General features: G+C 42.5%; 1 protein-coding gene and 1 long non-coding RNA gene across 5 annotated transcripts in view; one reads left to right on the top strand and one right to left on the bottom strand.

Annotated features, from left to right (window-relative positions):
* ASAP1 (ArfGAP with SH3 domain, ankyrin repeat and PH domain 1) overlaps positions 1–20,223 on the top strand; it is a 191,726-nt gene that overhangs the window by 48,654 nt on the left and 122,849 nt on the right. For 3 of the 4 annotated variants that reach the window (XM_069780064.1, XM_069780066.1, XM_069780063.1), the window contains exons 2-3: positions 1,334–1,420; positions 12,107–12,236. In XM_069780064.1, the coding sequence (XP_069636165.1) occupies positions 1,362–1,420; positions 12,107–12,236 (189 nt within the window). In that variant the 5' untranslated portion in view covers positions 1,334–1,361. Of the gene's footprint in view, positions 1–1,333; positions 1,421–11,436; positions 11,529–12,106; positions 12,237–20,223 lie in introns of those variants that run through there. The other variant, XM_069780065.1, reaches the window with a different exon arrangement.
* Positions 8,710–11,405, bottom strand: LOC138684833 (uncharacterized). Its single transcript, XR_011324142.1, has 2 exons — positions 10,243–11,405; positions 8,710–9,902 (listed from the first exon to the last, which is right to left on the bottom strand). It is a non-coding gene; the product is annotated as an uncharacterized lncRNA (long non-coding RNA).

Raw genomic sequence — 20,223 nt, 5'->3', positions numbered from 1 at the left:
GAGATACAGTAACATCCCATCCAAAAACTTTTATGTCGCAATTTTTAATTGAATCCCATGTGTCTTGGAGACAGGGATTATTCTATGTTATTTTTAATGTTAAGGGTTGGCAGACCTCCAGACCCACATGACATATTTGGAAACATAAAACAAACACAACAAACCCCATAAACAAACTACAGCAGTCTCTGGGGAAATAGGTCAACAGAAGTAACAAGACTTCTCTTAAAAGAGAAGGAAAAAAAAACCCCAACTCATAGAGGAGGAGATGTGCTTTTCCTCATGGAATCAAGTGGTCTGCTCAAATGGAAACAGGCAGACTAGCTAAGCAAAGGGTGTGATCTGGAGGTGACCTCCCTCCAAGTCCCCTTCTGCCTTGGTCCCTCTGTTCCATCCCAGTCTCATCCTTACGGGTCCTTGTCACATCTCCCGTTCTGCCAACCTACCCAGTCCACACCTCTGTGTCTCATGTGGCTTGTCCCAGCCTCCTTGCTTCACAACCTCATCTTTAAAGGCAGTGCCTTCTGGGTACTCTTCTCCTTCCTAGCACCAATATCTGGCCCCAAGGCCTGGTCAATCTTTTTCCACCTTGTCCCTTTGGACCTACCACAGAGATCAGCCCAGCAGGTCTCAAAGTGAAAGGTATGTCCCAGTCCTACCCACCTCCTCCAGAGGCTCTGCAGCGTCTCTATCACCTTCCGTCCCCCGCAGCAAAGCAAGTCTTAAACTGGAAATAGTATGCAATATAATGGTGGAGAGGTCTGATGAAAAACTGTGAAACCACTTGTCCATGTCCTGGTTTGACTGTCTCCCCACACCCTCCTCCCCTCTCCTGCACGCAGGATTCCTCCCCATCAGGCCACTTCTTGCTCCCAGTCTCTTTATCCTTCAAATCCTATCTCCATCTTCCAAAAAAGATCAGTCTGGTGCATACACCTGACATGGAAATTTTCAGCCTGAATGGTTAGACTGAAGTTATATCTGAAAACAGGGTCTTCTGAAGTGTCAGACAACTTGGACAGGCGACGTTACCAGCTCTGCATTCAGTGCAGCTGAGTGAGTAGTTGCCACATTGAGTTAGACAGAGAGTTTTCCCAGTCAGCTAAATGAAGCGCTCCTGTAGCAATGTCTATCAAGGTGTTCTCTTCAGGCGATTCCTGAAGGATCTGTTTACGACAATGAAATCCACATTATCGAACGCAGTAATCAAATAACTTACGATAAATTGCCATCACTGAACAATTCATAGGCATTGTTTCAAACCGACTGAATAATCTTGTCAGTCCCATAGCTTTGGTCAGTTTTACTTATTTGATCTTTTCTCCTCTTCTAGGTAGGTTTCTGGTCGTGACAGATGAGACATGAGATCTTCAGCTTCCAGGCTTTCAAGTTTTTCTTCAAGAGATTCACTATGGAATCGGTAAGAAAGAAGAAAGACATAAATATAAATTATTGGTTTTAAAAAGGCAGACCAGAATCTATGAAAAATAAGCCTAAAAGAAACTGGTTTTATCAATCGCAATACCTGCCAGTGGGTTTTTTCTCTGCTTAAGGCCACTTTGGACATTACTACAGTGGGTGTTTTTCAGAAAATGTCTAACCTATTGATCCTTCCAAGGATCAAAAATTCCAATAAATCAGTAAATCCTTACAAAACATTGACTGCCTGAGCAAGTACTGAACAAACACCAACATTTATTATGTATTTTGCTTTGCTTTCATAGATTTCAAAGCTGAATGAGGGGGGCAGGGATTAAAAAGGACACTTTCTGTAACTCATTTCAACTCATCTAGATCTTGTAACTGATGTTGTTTTAACTTTGAAAACAACAAATCTCTGAGATCAGCCTGAAAAATCTATGGCAAGATTTGTGCGGGGGCTTGAAAGAGGAGGGACTCTCTTCTTCTCATGATGTAAAGTGCTGAATAGCACACAGTTGTCTAAATATGCTTTTGTTTATTCAGTCTCTGGATGGTGAGTGCTCTTGTTTTAAAGTTTTTACTGTGTTTCATTGAACTGCTAAAAGCTACATTTGGATTGCCTGACTTGAACCCCCTACAACAACATTATTGACGGTTAAGGCTGAAGTTTTATTTCTACCTGGTGCGCTGGCTGGAGCTATCCTGGTGCAGGTCACTGCTCCCTGCCTGGCCGTCGCAGCAGTGCGGGACTTCCATCTTTTCTTCTTCCCTGGGGGAAACGGTTGACCATATTGCACCCTAGCCCAGCCAAGAAGGGTGAATCACTGCTGCTGATCTTCTGAAAATTGAATAAATCTTCCTTTGGTGCATTTGCTTTGTCACATGGCTACACATATTTTTCCTTTTTAAGTCCATGCTGCCTTAAATAAGCAAGAGTTCAGAAGTCAGACAATCATCTTTTGAAAAGTATGAAACTATTAATCTGGATATTCCTATTTGATTTTGAAACAGCACTTAAGTTTTTATGTCCTACTGCCCCTATATATTGTTGGAGGAATAAAATAAAACACAGCCACCAACAAGCAAATAAGTAGTGGTAAGATCACTGAAATTAATGAAACCTGATTTCCTATGGATTTGTGTCTTGACTGCAGCTCCTGAGGAGGTGCAAACCATCAGTGAAACTTTTCCCATGATCGGGACACTTATAGGATCTTTCTCCTACACCGATTATCTTGATAAAGAACAAGATGAGGGTGAGCCTTTTCTATCCATAGGGGCAATAAACATCTTTTTCCTCTGGTCATTTTTATTTTCCCACAAAACTTCTAGGAACTGAAGAATTTTGACACCTTTCCTGCCCCCATATCAAATTTGCTGGGATCAGCAACGCATTAAAAAAATAGTTAGAGGCAGGACAGAGGAGCAGATGATCACCCTCTACCATAGTCAATGGAAAGCCAGTGAACTTAGGGAACAGCAAGCTCAATTTCACTGATTAAAAGTAGAAGCAAATGAGTAGGAGAAGGGCTGCTGTGACGGACTTCTAGACTAAAATTCTGAACTTCTTTATTTCATTTAGCACCATGTGAACACTGACTCAACGGAGACTAGGTCCACGCAGCAAGACCGGTTTCCAAAAGTTTCCAGATGGTTTTCTGCTGTCTTGGGTTTTAACAGAACCCAACAACTGCATCATTCAAACATCTACTTTAATAAAACATTCAGGCCCTGATTTTAAATTTGAGTAATTTTTGCTTGATGACAAGCCTTTGAGCATTAAAGCAGATATGCCTCAAATTATTTCAGGTCTTATGTGTTGTTAAACATATTGATCTCCTTAATAAACAAACAGACAAACAAACCCCCAAAATAAACACACACCCGCTCCCCCATCAAAACCCAAAAGACATCACTCCTGAATTGAAAATTTTCTATGCTAAGTTCAAGTCTAGAGTCTGGCCAAGTGATGCATCCTTGAGAACAGAGACTTATATAAGGGAAATGCAGATGTGCTAGTAAGTTCAGTGGTTGCAGGGGCCTTTTTTATAACATCCAACACCTGCAGATTTATTTCCAGCATTTCTCTAACGAGACGCTATTTAGGAAATTAAGAAATGAAGTATGCCCAGTCACCACTATAAGCCAGCTTTTGAACTTCAACTCAGTAGGCCCATACATGTGCATGTCTGCAAACTGTGTCTTAGAAAAGCTTGTGTAAAACCACAAATGATTTCTGTGTATCTGTTTAGCATGATGGGGTCTCAGTCCCTCTTCTTCCACTAAATACTGCTTTAATGCTAATAAATTCATAATACAGAGGGGAAAAAACCCTCACAAAACCAGACCCCTCTGCTTTATATGTTCATATCATCAACACCTAGTAGAAAGAAACCCTTTCATTTGCCTGCCAATCCTTTTTGTCTATCCAATAAAATGCTGATGAAATTGTTTGGCTTGAGAGCCCTTCTCAACTTTCAGCTATTTTTTGAAACTCTTACAATAAAACCTGTAATAAAAATACTTAGTTCTGATATAGCACTACTCTGCTGGAAAAGCCCAGTGTGCCTTCACCTAGAAAAATAAATGTAATTGTCTGCATTGCACAGATAGAGAAATGATGTACACAGAGATCAAATGCCATGTCATAGCCGTGACAGCAGCTCAAGGACATGATCCCAGGTCTACAGAGCCTTTATTTCATTCTCAAACTGCTTCCCAGGTTCATTTTGGCCTGAATCTCCAGTTTCACTGCAGGCAAGACGCATGCTGCCATTAGCATGCATTTAGCAGCTTAGGTAGAACCAGAGATGTGCCTGGATAATGACACAGCCATATCGTTTCCAGAGGGAAAGAGAAAATATTGAAATGTTTGCAGTGCGGGTTGAGGCTTTATTTCATTCTCTTTTTATTTTGGAGAGCCTGCTACGCCAGCTGCCCTGCAACATGTTCATTTCTGCAGTATCACACTCTGATTTTAGTCATTGCTATTTCTCATATTAAAACAAAAGAATGTATTCAGCTACGATTCCTGCTTTGGAAAGACTCTTATTTCTCTTGTTTCAATCACAGAGTACCCCTTCATGATATATTGGCTTTGTCTCATGCTTTGCAATCCCGCTAGCATGGCTTGCTCTCATGCTAATGTGTCTGCTGTGCCCTTCCAAACAATCCTCCAAGGAATCGCTCAGGGTCAGGAATGCAAGGATAACCACGCACAGGTTTCCTCCGCGTGGGTCCTCACCCTCACCGACATGGCGATGGTGGGTGCTGCTGGGGGAGCAGCTCCCGTGGGGTCGGCAGTCCTGGCGTGGCTGTCTCCGTGAGCAATGGGCAGGCAAGGGTTAAATTTGCCAGAGGCTGCACCGACAGCATTCATAAGAGTTTGGTATCTTTGGACTATCCAAAACACAGTCCTTACAGGAGAATATACTGCTGGTTTTTTATATTCTGTAGATGTTTTAAGGGCTCTATTTGAATCTGATCTTTCCCAACACACGCAGTATTACAATTCCTATGAACTGAAGTAAGGTTTCTGAAATGAGCATCCCTAACAAAAAAACTGTGTGCAATAAACATACCAAATTCAGCACACCTGCAACAAAAAAAAGAGCATGCCTTCCCTGTCCTTAGCCTGCTGCCTCTTGCTGCTGGTGACCATTTTGCCGTTTTTCTGTTTGGAGGATGCAGAGGTTGCAGGGGAACAGCCCGTTGCTTGTTGTTGTTACTGTGAGCCTGGAATGCCATTACGTGTTTGTCTGCATGACTCTTGATCTTGCATGACAAAACCAAAAAACAAAGGCAAAACTGAATCAGCAGATTAGTCAGCTTAATCTTGTGTAACTCAATGCTGCACTTCATTTTCAGTGCTGTTATTTTCAGCTGTCCTTTCAAATGGCTATTTGAGCTCACCTATCGTTTAGTCATGCTCCTTGCACAGGACATTCAAGTAAATAAGATGCAAAATTCAGTGGTACCATTCAGTGGTATGTTTCTGATGTTTTGATTTAATCTTTTCCGTTTAGTACATATAGCGTTAAAAATGCAAGATCTTAATGTTACCAAAATGTCATTTATAATGAGAACACAATGGGTTCTCTTTTTGCTATCATATTAATATTGAAAAAATGCAAAAAGAACCTTTTGTTTAAGCCACTATTGCTAGTGCTAAAAGGCCTTTAAACTAATACTGTGGTTTCTGAGAGTTGCTTATGTTTTTTTATCTAATTTTAAATACCAAATGAAGACAAATGCTCAGAGATGCCAGTATTAAAATTGAAATCAGCTGATCCTTCTATTCAAAACAGTCACAGCAGCAACAGAAATTGTTGATGCAGTTCATGTAGTCCATAAGCCATATTGGTAGATACTGCTGCTTAAAAATACTGAATTGCAATCAGCATGTTTGCTGGATCTGGATTTTGGTTTTCTGCATGTACAGCGATATGATTTAGGTAAGAACGTTTTTCTTTGACCTGAAAGTTACCTGACTATTCTGTCCTCATAAAACAATCATTTCAAAGATTTGTTTGCAAATGTCAAATCCAACAGCCTTCTTTCACAAGCAGAAACACTTTGCAGTTTACCATATAAGTTCCCTTCAAGCAAATTAGCACCAGTCACAATGTGTGATGTAGGCTTCAGTGTTTAAAATAGACTTTGCCTTTTCCTGTGAGTACATCATGCACTTATGCGATATTAAAAGTGTAAACATGCTGCAGGTTAAAATATGTGGTTGTTACATTTCATACAAGGCTCAGTCAGCCAACGGGACTGTCCTCCGAGAGGACACTGCTCCTGGAGGTGGAACTCCTCCTGACTAAACATTTCCCGCTGAAGTACAAAGCGATGATGTTATGTGTCCTTACATAAATGGGGCAGTTTTGTTTTTCAAAACAAAACTATGGGAGTTCCATTAACAAAAAAAGTTTACCGCATTTGAGCACATGAGATAGTCCAAAACCAAAAGCCAAACTCACCCTGCTGAGATTGTTGATCTGAAGCTCCTTTTATCCGCTAAGCCCAACATTCAACTCAAATGAGAAGAGCTGATGTTCAGAAATTTTGTGGATATTCTAGTACTGATGGCCATAAATTTAAATAAGCATTTCCCATTAATTTTGTCAGAAGTTACCTGAAAATGAAATTATAGAAATGTAGCAACAGCAATTTACCACATAGACGTTTTCTCAGGGAATATCTAACCAACTTGATCGGCGATCAAATGCCATGGCTGCCTTGTGCCATACAGTGATCCCACACAGGGAGTTAGGATAGGAAGGAGGATGGGAAGTAATGCTGACTGCTGCGTTTAGCTGAAATGGATGAATGTAACACCAAACCACAAATTTATTCAGAATAGCAGCATTGTAGAGCAGCATAGCCTAAGGATATTTTCCTGATGAGTTTTAGCACGCCACTAGTTCTGTTGCTATTTGCTGCTGAGCTGGTGATACTCTCCATATTTGTGAAGATGCTAAGGAGCATAAAAAGAACAACGATATAGTTTACTAACAATAGCATGCGTATTTCAATGGTTTGATGTTTTAATTAGACACTATTGCCTGATCTACACCACTTTTGTGAGCAGTATTAGCCAAGATGGGAACCTTGAAAGTAAAGAAATGCATGTAGGTGTAAGCCCTTATTTGCAAAGTGGCCTCCTCTCTTTCATACTTGGGGAGAAAGAAAACACAAATTTGACACGTGAGATCCTGGCATGACTATGTCTATACTAGTCAAGAGGATTCATCTGCACAGTAGCCATGTGCACAGTGATTTCCTTCTTCAGCTAACAACTCACTTCGCCACCACTGACAGGTTGCAAATGGCCCTGGAGGCAGCTTGTCTGAGCATGCTTGACAGCATATTTGGTGCACAGCCAGGGACCTGGGTCAAGCTCGTTTCCAAAAACCAAGCGGCAACCACGCCTGAGTTTGTATTCCTGAGCTCGTTCTCTATGCAAGCAGGCAAGCGTGGCCTCGGGGGTGGTCCCGGGGCTGCTTTCTGCGGGCAGCCTAATCGTATCCCGCGGGAGATCCGCCACCGGCTTCAGCGCAGCCGCGGCGTTGACACCCTGAAGACCTGACTTGGCATGACTAGAGCGAGGCGGCCAAAAATACAGCCCTGCCTCTGGTCAGCAGGGCCACAGCCTCCTGTATCTGTCTCCTTATCCGTAGTGGAAAGATAATCGTGCTGTTCTCTACCTCACCGCGGCGTGGTTTAAACGGTTAATTGCACTGACTACCCGAAGAGCTGTGCAAGTGCAACGTAGCGCTTCACCTCTGGCACATATCTGTAAGGTTTGAAAGTTCGCAACGATGACAACAGTCATCATCACCTGATGACTACTGCTCAGCTCTTGTGAATGAACTCATGATCTCAATCTAAATATGACTAGAGTACTATAAAATGAAAAACACCATAGTTGCTGTTCAGCTTATTGCAAAACACCTGTGTTTGTTAGTCGTTTGTGCTGTCGTTGCTATGTTCCTCAGCCTCTCCCTAAGCCTGGTGACTGTCACCGATATTGCAGAACTGTTATCAGTTTGCTGCAATTAACTCTCCTGTTGGCAATCACAGTAAAAAAGGCCAGGGAATCAAATGGATTTGTGGACTGAATCACTGGGTGGGATGGCAAGACGACACAGCTTCCTTGACTGCAATGCATCATCAGTAAGGAGTGTGCTTTCCAGGGCTGCTTGCACACTCCTCACCCGGGCTAGCTTGTCCCAGGATGGACACTGAGATGCATTTCACACGAGAATACCAAGAGGAGTGAGATAAGCATAACTTCTATTGGCAAGCCTTAGATGAGAAAAAGGCTGCGGCACAGCCTCCTCCCCCAGGATCTAGCACAAACTAAGATAGCGTTAGAGCAGACGCCGTGAAATATAACTTTCACACTCTGCTGATTATTCTTTGACATTTGTGAAGTGAAACAGTGATTTCAGTTAGTGACAACTTATAGGGAGGTGCATCTTATAAATTTAGAAGTGAATCTCAGATACTGATCGCAATTCAAAACAGGAAACGTGGTTAAATCTGAAATCCACTAAGCGCTATCTGAAACACTTATATAATTCGTCTAGTTTAAATGTAAGCACATTTTTACAAGCAAGTTGTAGCATTTATTTTTTATTAACTTCATATTAATTAACTAATCTTGCTTCCAGTGAGTTTAAGTGAAGCTAATCAAAGCCTAAAGAGGTCATGCCCATAGGGCTATTTTCTCTACTAGCATTTGTATAGGGGAAGAGGAAATGCTGCTTCAAAGCAGCAAAAGTGAGCACCATACTCTCTTTAATAGAGTTAACAATTTCAGAACTGTCAAAAACCCCCGACTAATAGGCAATTATGATCAGTAGCTATTGGTCTTCCTTTTTCATCTTTAGGCCTTGTGCTGTTCTCTTTGTTTCCCAGTATTCTTCTGTATTCATTCTATTTTTTTTAATCTATTTTATATTTTATTTGAAAAGGTTTTTTTTTTCCTGATGAGGAAACACAGAAGCTCAGCTACTGTTACTCTCTGCTATGCCTTCATTTCTGTCACTCTTCACTGCTCCAGTTTCCTTGGCCTGCCTCCTCCCTTTCTTTATCGAACAGGCGCTCTTCAATTCTGCAGTTTAAATTTTCTCTACATAGTATTAAAGAAATTATGTCTGTAGCAATATGTCCAGCTTTTGTCCACACTCTTTGGGGTAGGATTTGTTCAGGATAGCAGACGAGGTTATTTCAGAATCCAAAGACTAGTGCTCAAGCTCAGTAACTTCAGCCTGAAGAGGAACAATTCAACATTAACAGTGGGAGTACTCAATTAATTAAACGGGTTTACCCATCAATGCGATGGATTTATCCTCACTTGAAATCTGCTAGAGAGGGATCAGGTCTCCTTCCAACGGGAGCACCGCAGCGGACCCGCAGAGCGTAGGTCTGGCTCAGGACAGCGGTGTGACAGCCCATGATCGATCCTCTGCAGGAAATTTCAGGAGATGACCACAGAGGTCCTGTCTGGCCCTCGGGCCGTATCCCAGCCCCTCACCCCTCCGGTTTCCGAGCAGGCTAGGCACTCTGAAACAGCTCCTTCTGATGCCACTAACAGTTCTTTCCTGCCCAAACCCCCAGACAGTTCTTCACTCTCCTTTCCATGCTGCTTTTGATGCCACCAGCCATTTTTATCTTCTTGTTCTCTCTTCCTCCTCCACGGCTCTTGCGAACACGATCCTCAATTGATTTTCTTCCTACCCCCTCCAGTCGCTTCTCCACCGCTTCAATTTTTTTTTCGCCCAGATCCATTTTTTTCAGTGCAACTCCCACGCGGTTCTTTTCTTGGCTTCCTCCTCCTCCTCTTGCCTACTCTACCTTTCAGAGTCTCATGACGTTTAACACTCATCTGTACGAGCCCGGAGCCTTTGTGCCGGAAAGCCGGATCACGTGAAGCAGCAGCAGCAGCGGCAATCACATGGCCAGATGGAGGGCTTCTGCAAAGGCAATGAAATCAAAGAAACGTGTTCAGGCAGGACCGTTTCTCAGGAGTATTGGTCATATTTTTGCTGGCAGAACTGCATACAAGTAATTTTTTTTATGGGTATACACAAATAAGGTATCTCCTTTTTATGCTTACTCAGGCTTCGCAGCCTTTTGTTGGCATTTTCAAGTATTTTTGAGTTGTACAGGCGTTTTATTAGAATTACATAAAAGCCCATGTAAAAGCCTGTAATACAGGAGTAGGTGCTTATGTACAGAACATTAAAACCTTTGAAATGGATATATCCATGTAATATCGCTCATTTTCAGTTGTTCAGATTTGAGAATATTTACCACTCCTGAATTTCCCAGCTTCTGGGAGAGAATCCCAAATACAAAGAGAAGGAAAACACAGAGTACGACTAAACAAATCCGACTGAAACGGCAGATGACCATAATTGCTTGAGCCTCCTGAGACCCTGCCTTCTCCAGAAAGGCACATATGGGCCCCAAAATCTAAGCTTTAAAAAAAAAAAGAAACCCTCATTAGTGCTGCCTGTCAATTCCCAGAGTTACATGAGGCGGTAGCGGATAAAGGATATTTTAACTTATTCAGGAATACTAGCTGTGCGAGGATGCAGGACTGGTAAACGACAGAAAGGAGGGCAGCGGGGATGCGGTGAGGGTTTTGGGCCGGTGCTGCTGCTGCTCTCTCGGTTGCACCGGGGCGAACTCTGCGATCCAGCCATTTCGATAGTCAGATATCCCTCTCCCCTTCTCTTTTGAGGAGGCTCAGGAGCAGAATTAGTAGCACGAATCAGCACCAGCAGGTTCAAGGGTGTCACTGAGACACGGCAGGACTTCTTAAAAATTCCCCGGGTGTAAGGAGGGTAAAAATTTGGAGAGGCAGACTGCTCGGAGCGATGACTTGATCAGCAGCGGCTGCAAGAAACCTTCACGCTTTACATCGCAGAGAGCTCGCAGCGCACAGGGCTTGACGCCAAGGGGCTTCGACTGGCTGGGATGGACTTAAAAAAGGAAAAACAAAATTAAAAAAACAACAACAACAAAAAAAAGACACCCGCTGACTTGCCCTTGGGGTGTACCCGGCACCCCCCGACCTCGTACGCTTCCACCAAAAAGCCTTTTTATAACAAACAAGCAACAACAAAAAAGGAAATAAAAAAAGAGGCACAGCACCTCCCCCCCCCCCGGCTCCGCGCCTCCCCCGCGCCGCAGCCCCCGCGCGCGCCCCGGCGCGAGGCACCCCCCGCGGGGGCGGGGCGGGGAGGGGAGGGGGGGGTGTGTGCGTGCGCGAGGCCGGGGGAGGGGGCGGTGCCGCCGGGTGAAGGGGGGGAGGAGGGGGGGGGGAGGCCAGGCGGGCGTCGGCGCCTGCGCAGAGCACTTCCTCGTTGGCCCACGTAACGGCTGCGGGCGGGCGCTGGGCAGCGCGTGTCAGTCACCGGGTGACTGTCAGCGGCGGCGGGAGCCCCCGCCAGCCCCGGCCCAGCCGCCGCTGCTGCTGCTGCTGCCGCCGCCGCCGCCGCCGCCCCCGGCCCTTCCCTTCCCCTCCTCTCCTCTCCTCCCCCCCCCACTCCCTCCCTCCCCCCGGCCGGGGGGCGCAGCCGGAGCCCGCACAAGTTAGTGCTCAACTCGGCGGCGGGCGGGAGCGAGCGGCGGCGGAGGCGAGGGGCGTGAGGAGGGTCGGCGGCGGGTGGGGAAAGGGGCTGAGCCCGGCGGGGTGGGGGCTGGCGGGCGCCGCTCCCCCTCCCCTCCCCTCGGCGCCGGCGGCGGGGCCGGGCTCCTCAGAGGCGGCCCCGTCCCCGCAGCCGTCGGGGGGCCGCGGTCAGCCGAGGGAGCGCTCCCCACCGGCGGGGCCGAGCGGCGCGGGGCGAGGGGTGCCGGGGGGGGGGCTCTCCCCCCTTCGCCTCCTGCCCGGGGGGAGGAGGAGGAGGAGGAGGGGGCGGCCGGGGGGAGGCTGGATGCGGAGGGCGAAGCCCCAGCCTCTCTCTGCGGCTCCGCTGCTTTGATGCTGCGGGTCTCTGCTGGCTGTTAACATCTTCCCTCTGCTTTTTTTTTTGTTGTTGTTGTTGTTTTGTTTTGTTTTCCCCCCTTTTCTTTTTTTCTCCTCTACCTTCCCCCCCCCCCCAAAAAAACTTGGCTTCCTCTCCCCCGGATCTGTGTCCTCGGCTCCTTCTGGGCTTTACCGGTGGGGTAGGATCATGCCGGACCAGATCACCGTGTCGGAGTTCATCGCCGAGACCACAGAGGATTACAACTCCCCGACCACCTCCAGCTTCACCACCCGGTTGCAGAACTGCAGAAATACGGTCACACTCCTGGAAGAGGTAAATCATCCCCCGCTCCCCCCCTTTTTCTTTTTTTTTTTTTTTCTGTGGTCTTTGAGAAAGAGCATCAGGGACGGGGCAGTACCACCCGCCCAAATCCATGGGAGCTAGAGGCATTGGTATGCATGTAATCTGGTCTTTTAATTGTGCGACTTTGCTCTTGTGTTGAGCTAGTTACGGAAAGCTTTCCTGCCCTGGCGTCTTAAAGATTAGTGCGTAAAGCAGTTGCCTTCTTGGTGGTTTTGGTGTTGGTGGTTGTTGCAGTAGAAAAAAGTGTGAATGTTGGGATTTTTAGAGGGAAGATGAAGGTTAAGTTTTGTTTGGGAGCATTAGCAGAGGTTTTCCCCAGCCACTCGTTAGATCAAGTCGGCGCAGAACCCTGACTGCAGAAACCTGCCAAGGGAGACTTCATTTAAGCAATGAGGTAAGGATGGAAGGGGTGAATGTGGAGTGAGGAAAATAATATGGAGAACAAAATAAGTGGTGGAAGGAGAGGAGCAAAATAATGCAGCAGAAGTCATTATAGAGTCTCAGCATCTCAACCTTGAAGCCTCAGTGTTGGTTTTTTTTTAATGCTTATTATGAGCATCATTTAAACGTTCATCCTGCTTCACTATCAAGAGATAGGAGTGTGAAAACAGGTATACATCCAGAGCTGGTTTCTATGGGGTATCAGTCCACTGCTTCCTATTTGAGGTTTCAGTGTGACTTCCTATGGACTAGGTCGGCAGTTATGAGGAAATGTCTTCCAAATGACTTTAAAACAAGACAGTCTATAGCTCTTCTCTTGCCCTGCACTTGGTTGAAGGTACTAGCATAATGATGCTGAAAGAAAACGTTTTTTTGCCATTGTTTCATAGATTGCAGTTTGTTGTTTTGGGTTATATGCTTAGTTCATCAGATATTTGTCAATTCTTCAGGAGCCAGCACGTATCTAGGAGATGGATTTAATAGATTCTTTTTAGTTTTGCTGAATGTGTTGGCATGAGCAAAGCATTTAGTATGCAAGGAAAGAGTATTAATCATGGCATTCTCCTGATAGTCTTGGGTATGGAAAATATAATTCCATAGGATTAAAATTAGTTAATGTTGGCTTAGTAGAAAAACTATGTTCAAAATTTTAACAGTGCTTTTGTTCACAGTAGCTGACTAGGTAAGAGAGTCATTGTAAGACTGCATTTAAAATTATATATTTTATTTTTATTATGTAACCTAGATTAACTTCTGTAACTTCTCTGTTAACTGTGACTGCTTCTTTTTTTGTGTGACTAAGCTATGGTTGCTTATAGATCTGTCAGAAATCAACCTGTTCTGGTTTGTGTTTGACGGTATTGCTGCCCCTTGGTCTTAACTATGTAGAATAGGTACAGCCATTGGTATGCTTATTAGTACAGTTGACAGCATTCATAGAGTTAAGTAAAAATATGTATTCTGCCATCTCTGGTGACTTCTAGGGTAAGAATACAATATAATGCTTTCATGGTTTGGGAGATACATCAGTACGATCTGAGTGTGGGAATGCCTGTCCAAAGAAAACCCAAATGTAGAAGATAGATACAGAGTTCTGCACCATTTGTGTGGATTGTGCGTATTTTCAAAGTTTTTAAGTCTGATTTGACAGCAGTAAATCAGAGGAATAGAGAATAGTGGGCGCTTCTAGTACATTTCTTGAGTTTCTTTTGTTTGTATAACTATTTTATGTTCCCTCTTTAAACTGTTTGCACTTTAAATTGATTCTGGACTTGTTTTGTATTATTTTTTTATTATCTGTAAATATAAAAAAAGCTTTATTTGATGGGAAACAAGATATAAATATGCTCTGCTATTACATACTGCAAAAAATCTGCAACTCTCCCAAATTTGTTCTTATTAATTTGCATGAGGAGATACAGATGGTCAGAATCTGGCAGGCAAAGTGCTCCAGTCTTTGACTGTGTGTCTTTATTGTAGTTGTAGCTTGCATGCGCAGTTCTGCTGCTGCTACTTTAAAGCTAGGTTGTTTTCTATACATCTGCTTACCTAAGGCTGTGATTCATATGAAGCAGGGGATTGAGACTGAATGGTTGAAGTGACTGTTACGTAGCTCTTATTACCTCTGCTGTTGTCCATGCATCGTGGATGACTGAAGAGCTCTTCAAGCAGCTCCTGAACTTCAATTTTGAGCCCACTATATTAAGGCAAAGGGGATGATCCCATCCTTGCAGCTGTTTGATTTTTAAGTTAAAGTGTTGCATGTGGGTTGGAGCCCTCACTGGGCTTTTGCAGGCAGTGTCAAGCTCTGTGCTGTTATGGTGCTGCAGCCTGAAGTAGCTTAAGTTATTATTTTAAAGCTAACTGAATTCAACACAACCTGCACCAACCTCAGTGACTTTAAGTTGGTTTGTGGATAAACTAATTATTTTCTTTATTTTAAATAAGATTGTGAACTAGAACTATTTTCTGAACAGAAATGGTAGGGAAATTAAACAAATTTAACAAAAGTTAGATCTGTTTCATAGCCTCTCAATGTGGTGTAATTCCTACAATAGCTCAGATCAGTGGTTGGATCGGAACCATCTTTTCATAAAGAATGTGACAAAAAAGAAATAGACTGTTTTGTGTGTGTGTTTGTGTCTGTCTCTATCAGTTCTGTGAAGGTATTACAGAATGGTGAATTTGCTGTTCCTTAATCACAATTAACAAGTTTTCTGAAATAATAAGGTGGATGATGGACTCAATTGCTGGGTTTTTCACTTGGTTGTCCTCCAGTAGAAGTGCAGTTAGTTCAGCTGGATGCATTGATACATATTCTCTTCTAGTTGTGGCTCTTTTCCTATTAAAACTAAAATTCTTTTCAGAGGAGACTTTGGATCTGATTAGATGCAATGTGGGAACAAGTTTCAGATGAAAAATCAGAGCAAGCATTTTTACTGATTCTGATGACTTTGCATTTGGTAAGTTTTTAGTGGAAAGCACAACAAAATATAAAGGCATACCTCAAAAAATCAGGGCCCTAGGAGGTATTCTCCAAAGGACTTCTGTGTGTTTGGCTTATTAAAAAAAAACAAACAAACAAAAAACCCCCAAAAACAAAACCACCCCCCAAAAACCCCATACCCAAACTTAATTTAAATCTGTTGTAATATTATCAAAGGAGAAAATAGTAAGTACATGCTTCTGTGTAGCAGTGTGACTAGAAAGGTTTCATGCTATGTTCGTTAAACTACTGAAACTTTTGAAATTTTTTTGTCATCCAGTCACAACAGACCCCCCAAAATACCCTGTCATCTTTGTAGCTGTGCTTAGGCATCTTGTACAGTAGTTACCAAAGAACTGCAAGATTATTTTTTTAATAATAATTTTTTAAAGCATGAGTGTTATCTAATGGCCATCAGTAAACACAATTTTTAAGGTTAATTCTACTGCTAAAGTAGTGCTTTGAAGGGACAAACCCATCATACTGTAGTCTAGGTTTAGTTTAAGAGAATTTACAATCTCTACTCCTTTCTGTGTTGATTTCTTCAGCATAATGTTACATTCATGCAAAGAAAACATCTTTAACTTCATATTTCTGCATGAAACTGGGAGAAGATTTTTATAACATTCAAAGAGGTGGATTATTACACATGTAGATGGGTGGTTAATTACTTTATATAAAAAAAAAAAAAGTTGAAATTCAAAGATGGTATAGACAGATTACTGATACAGTGTCTTAAAATACAGCCTCTGCTTTGTTCTGACCAGACATGCTTTTATATCCACAGTAGCTCCATGATTTGTGTTACTCAAATAGATTTTGAAGAGTTGATTTTAATCCTTGAGTTGGTATTACTGTGTGAGCTAGTTGGAATTTTTAGGGAATGATGACATCTGTTCTGAGAATAAGTACTGCACATGTGGGATCACCACAAGACCATCTTGATTACCATTCTGCTGTGTCCCAGCTCCAGCTGAAAGGACATCTTTGCACTCAAGGGATAACTCAGTTATCATGACCAGGCAGTTCTGAGTCTTTCTCCTAAAGCAGCAGATGTTTTGCACGACTTTCTTGAGATACAGAGGTTAAGCTTAAATTTTTAAATTCCCTTTAGGCAGGCTGGTAGATAAGAACGGACAGTTAGAAGCTGATGATACAGTACAGAATAGCTGCAGTTGTTTCTGATGCCTGTTTTACTGTTATACTTTTGTAATACTTGGGCGTCATTAATGACTAATGTTCTTTCTTTCTTTCTTTTGCTCTTCAATGAGAAGTTGAAAACTCAAAATGTGCTTTCTGACAATTAGAACTTGTCACGCATCCTTTTTTAATAAATATTTAACTGATGAGTGCAATGAAATATGGCTGCAGATATGTTTGTTGTTTTTTTAAAATTAAAAAAAACCCCAAACCCAAACCACCATTCCTGTGATGGCTGTTGCTCATTTTGTTTCTCACTATGCTGATCTGCTGGAGCTTAGAGGTCTGTTGGTCTAGACTGATCCTGTAACAGATGTGTGCGTGCTACATCAGTGAAAGAATGACTGGCTCCTGCTTAGCCTAACATAAATTTTGTTGTTCTCAGTGCAAGTCTGGTCTAATCTAACGTAACTTGAAAGGGGAAGATTTCTTAATGTTCTTCGTTGTGTCATGGACACTTATCTAAGATTAGAAATGGGAAAGGGGAGAGTATGGAGTTTTTCTTGTTTGTTTTGCCTCTTTTAAAATTTTCTTTGAAAGTATGTTGTGTATGAATCATTTTCACAGTTTCCTATATGTAACTTTCCCATTATGCTTTAGTTTCTGTGAAATTTTTTTATTGTCCTGGGGGAAGGACTTTTGGGACAAGGTAAAGGGACAGGGTTTTTCCTCCTTATGATTTTGTAGAAACTTATGCAGCACTGAAGCTGCTATACAGTCAGTTCATCTACAGTGATTTCATACGCTTTTCTACCACAAGATCATTTTCCAGCTACAAAGTCTTCTGTCAAGGGAGGCAGGTGAAATCATGCAAGAGAACAGGAGCACTTCCATTCTAAATCAACTTTTTGTGTTTGTTGGCAATACATACAGACTTTGTTCATTAGCCTGGACTGTGAAAACTGGTAAGATCTATTTTGTATGTGTGTCTGAAGAGAAAGAAATTTTTCTGTCACTTCATTTCCCTTGAAGCATCACCTCTATGTAATTACAACAGGTGAATCGTAACATCTTATTTTTTATCCTTGTTTATTTTTTTAATTAAAATAGATTTTTATTTTTTGAGGGGGAATCCAGGCAACTCCAGCAGTACTAGACTTAAAACCAGCCTTTTTTAACCTTGTAACCAGTCACTTAGGGCAGTCAGAAACAATCTTGCATCATAGAAAGCGTTGTACTTGGAAGCTGGTTCTTATGTAACAGGCTACAAGCAATCTTCAGTTTTCAAAGAAATATGCTTTTGGTAGCAGACCATCCTAAAAAAAAAAAACCAGATAAGAAAAGTTTCTTTGTCTAGTAAATAAAACTCAGGATAATTATTACTGTTTTTACACTGAATGGCAAATTGCACCAAAGACGTAGAAATGGGTACATGAGCATTCTAAAATACAGAGGCCACAGTGACAGCTCATGGGTGGCTCCTGATCACGATACTGAAAATGTGGTGAAGGAGACTTGACAGCAATGTCCTGTATTTACAAGACCATGTTTCACAAAAATGCAGTTGAGGCTGCTTTTACATGTACATGCTACAGTACTTATTCATTTAGTATACAATACGTTTTACGCTTCATTTGGTAGTAGCCAAAACATTTGGTTGTAATAATCAGGCAATCTCCTTTTGCCTAAATGTGACTGTTGCGAGGAAACCCAAAAAAATATTCACTGGTAGCTCAAAGTTTCAGTCATCTCAGATTAATTAGCTTTGCCTTTTGAGAACTTGTATTTGTTTTAGGCACATTTTTGAAAGTATTTACTGCTTTTTGGTAGCTCGTATGGTTTTTAGAGAAGTACTACTTCTTGTTTTGAACTCCCAACAGGCTTCTTCATATTTGCTCATCAGTTAGGAAACTGTGAAAGTGCTTTTTGGTGCACTCTGTTCAGTATGCCGTTCAGATAAATCCTGACAGAGTGTGTACCATGTAGTCATGGGAACTTGGGCTCTGATGGAGAAGAGAGAGATGCTTAAAGTGACATGACTTAAAGCTGGTTTTAGTGTTTAGATTGGAGTCCTGTGGAGATATCTTATGTAGTTAAAAAGCAATAAAAGGGAAAAAGCTGTTTGAAGAAAAAAAGGGGGGGGTGGAACAACCCACAAAACCATGTTTGTAATCCAGCATGGTGTCACTGAAAGACTGCAGATGTATGATTCGGAACAGAGTTAGGTTGGTTGATTTAATTTCCAGTATTTTTCTCAATCCAATGAAGGAGTTTGTTAATAATTTTTAAAAACAGATGTGAAACAAATTTAGAGAGCAGTACTGTAAGAAAGATCATAACATCTTATTTTGAATGGAACAGTACCTTGCAATAAAATCATTAGGCAGACTCAAGCCAAGAATGCTAATTATTAGTATTGTTTCAGGTGCAGAGGTAGGCAATATAAGCATGTTCTAAAAAAAGTGCCCTAAACCAATAGTATATTTTTATATTTCATGGGAAACTTTTCAGAATCCAGTTAATAGCATGTGGCATGGTACTTCTCTTAGAGACTGTTCTGTCAAGTTTGATTGATACTGGCCAAGAGGCCTAAAGTTTACTGGTGAGCGTGAAGGAAAACACCTGAGATAATAGCATGAGTTTCCTTTCCTGAAGGAGTACAGCTGAAAGTATGTATACTCCCTGCTGAGAAGTGCAGCAAACAGTTATTTTATATTTCTAGAGAGACAGTATTGATCTGTGTTTATATATATTTAGTTTTAAATACCAGTGGGCTAATGCTGATGTTTTGTATAAGCATTGTGACAACTAAGATTTTTGAGGACAGTGGGTTTGACTGCTGATTATGGGAAACTTAATGCTCTTGTGAAAAAGCAACAAAACTGTTGGGATCCCATTTCCCACTTTATACACATATATGTGCACTTGGGAGCACACACGGCCTCCTTGTTTCTTGCTCACTGGTGAAAGGACAGGCCTGAAGTTGTGTTGTTACTATGGTTAAGCCACAGGATGTATGCTTTTTCTTTCTTTTTAATAGCCAACTCTATCTTCACCTTACTTGTTTTATCCTTGTTACGTTTATTATCAGGAGAACTATAGAAGTCTTTCTGGTGCAGAAATAGATACTTACGATACCAATAGAGTTTTTTTCTTTTGTTGGTTTTTCCTTGCCCAAGAACTAAAAATCTAGTATGATGCTGGAGATAACTTTCAGCAAAATAAAAGTCTGTAGGACTGCAACCTTTGATGTGTTTGCTCTGGTAGCCTTCTATACAGGTTAGTGAGAGATGGACCAGATAAGTGACCTGCAGGGTGGGTGGGACATTGACTGGGTTGCCAAGCCTGGAGGGTAGTGGTCAGTGAAGCAAAGTCCAGCTGGTAGCAGATGGCAAGTGGCATCCTTCCAGGCTCAATTTTGGGGCCAGTACTATTTGGTGTCTTTTAATTGTCTGGTTGATGAGCTGGAGTGTGATCTCAGCAAGTGTATTTGGGTGATACCAAGTTGCTCAATATGCTGGCAGGCAATTACCATTCAGTGGGTCCTGGAGAAATGGCTTGACAGGAGGAGCCTTTTGGGGCTCAGTGAAGAGAAATGTGAAATCCTGTGCCAGGGATGGAGTAGTCCCGGGCAGCAGTACAGGCTGGCTGGAAGACAGGTTTCCAGGAAAGGACCTTGGACTCAGGTGGATGACAAGTTGAATGTGGGTTGGCAGTGACGAAGGCCAGCCATGTACTGGGCTGCATTAGTAAGAGTACAGCCAGAAAATAGTGGTTCTTCCCCTCTATTCAGCAATTGTGAGGCCACATCTGGAGTACTACGTTTGGGGTTCACCAATACGTGAAAGAAATTACATACTGTCACAAGTCCAGGTGAGGATCACCAAGATG

Source organism: Haliaeetus albicilla, chromosome 3, assembly GCF_947461875.1.
Source record: "Haliaeetus albicilla chromosome 3, bHalAlb1.1, whole genome shotgun sequence".
Classification (NCBI taxonomy): Eukaryota; Metazoa; Chordata; class Aves; order Accipitriformes; family Accipitridae; genus Haliaeetus; species Haliaeetus albicilla.
This window is presented reverse-complemented; position numbering and strand designations above follow the sequence as displayed.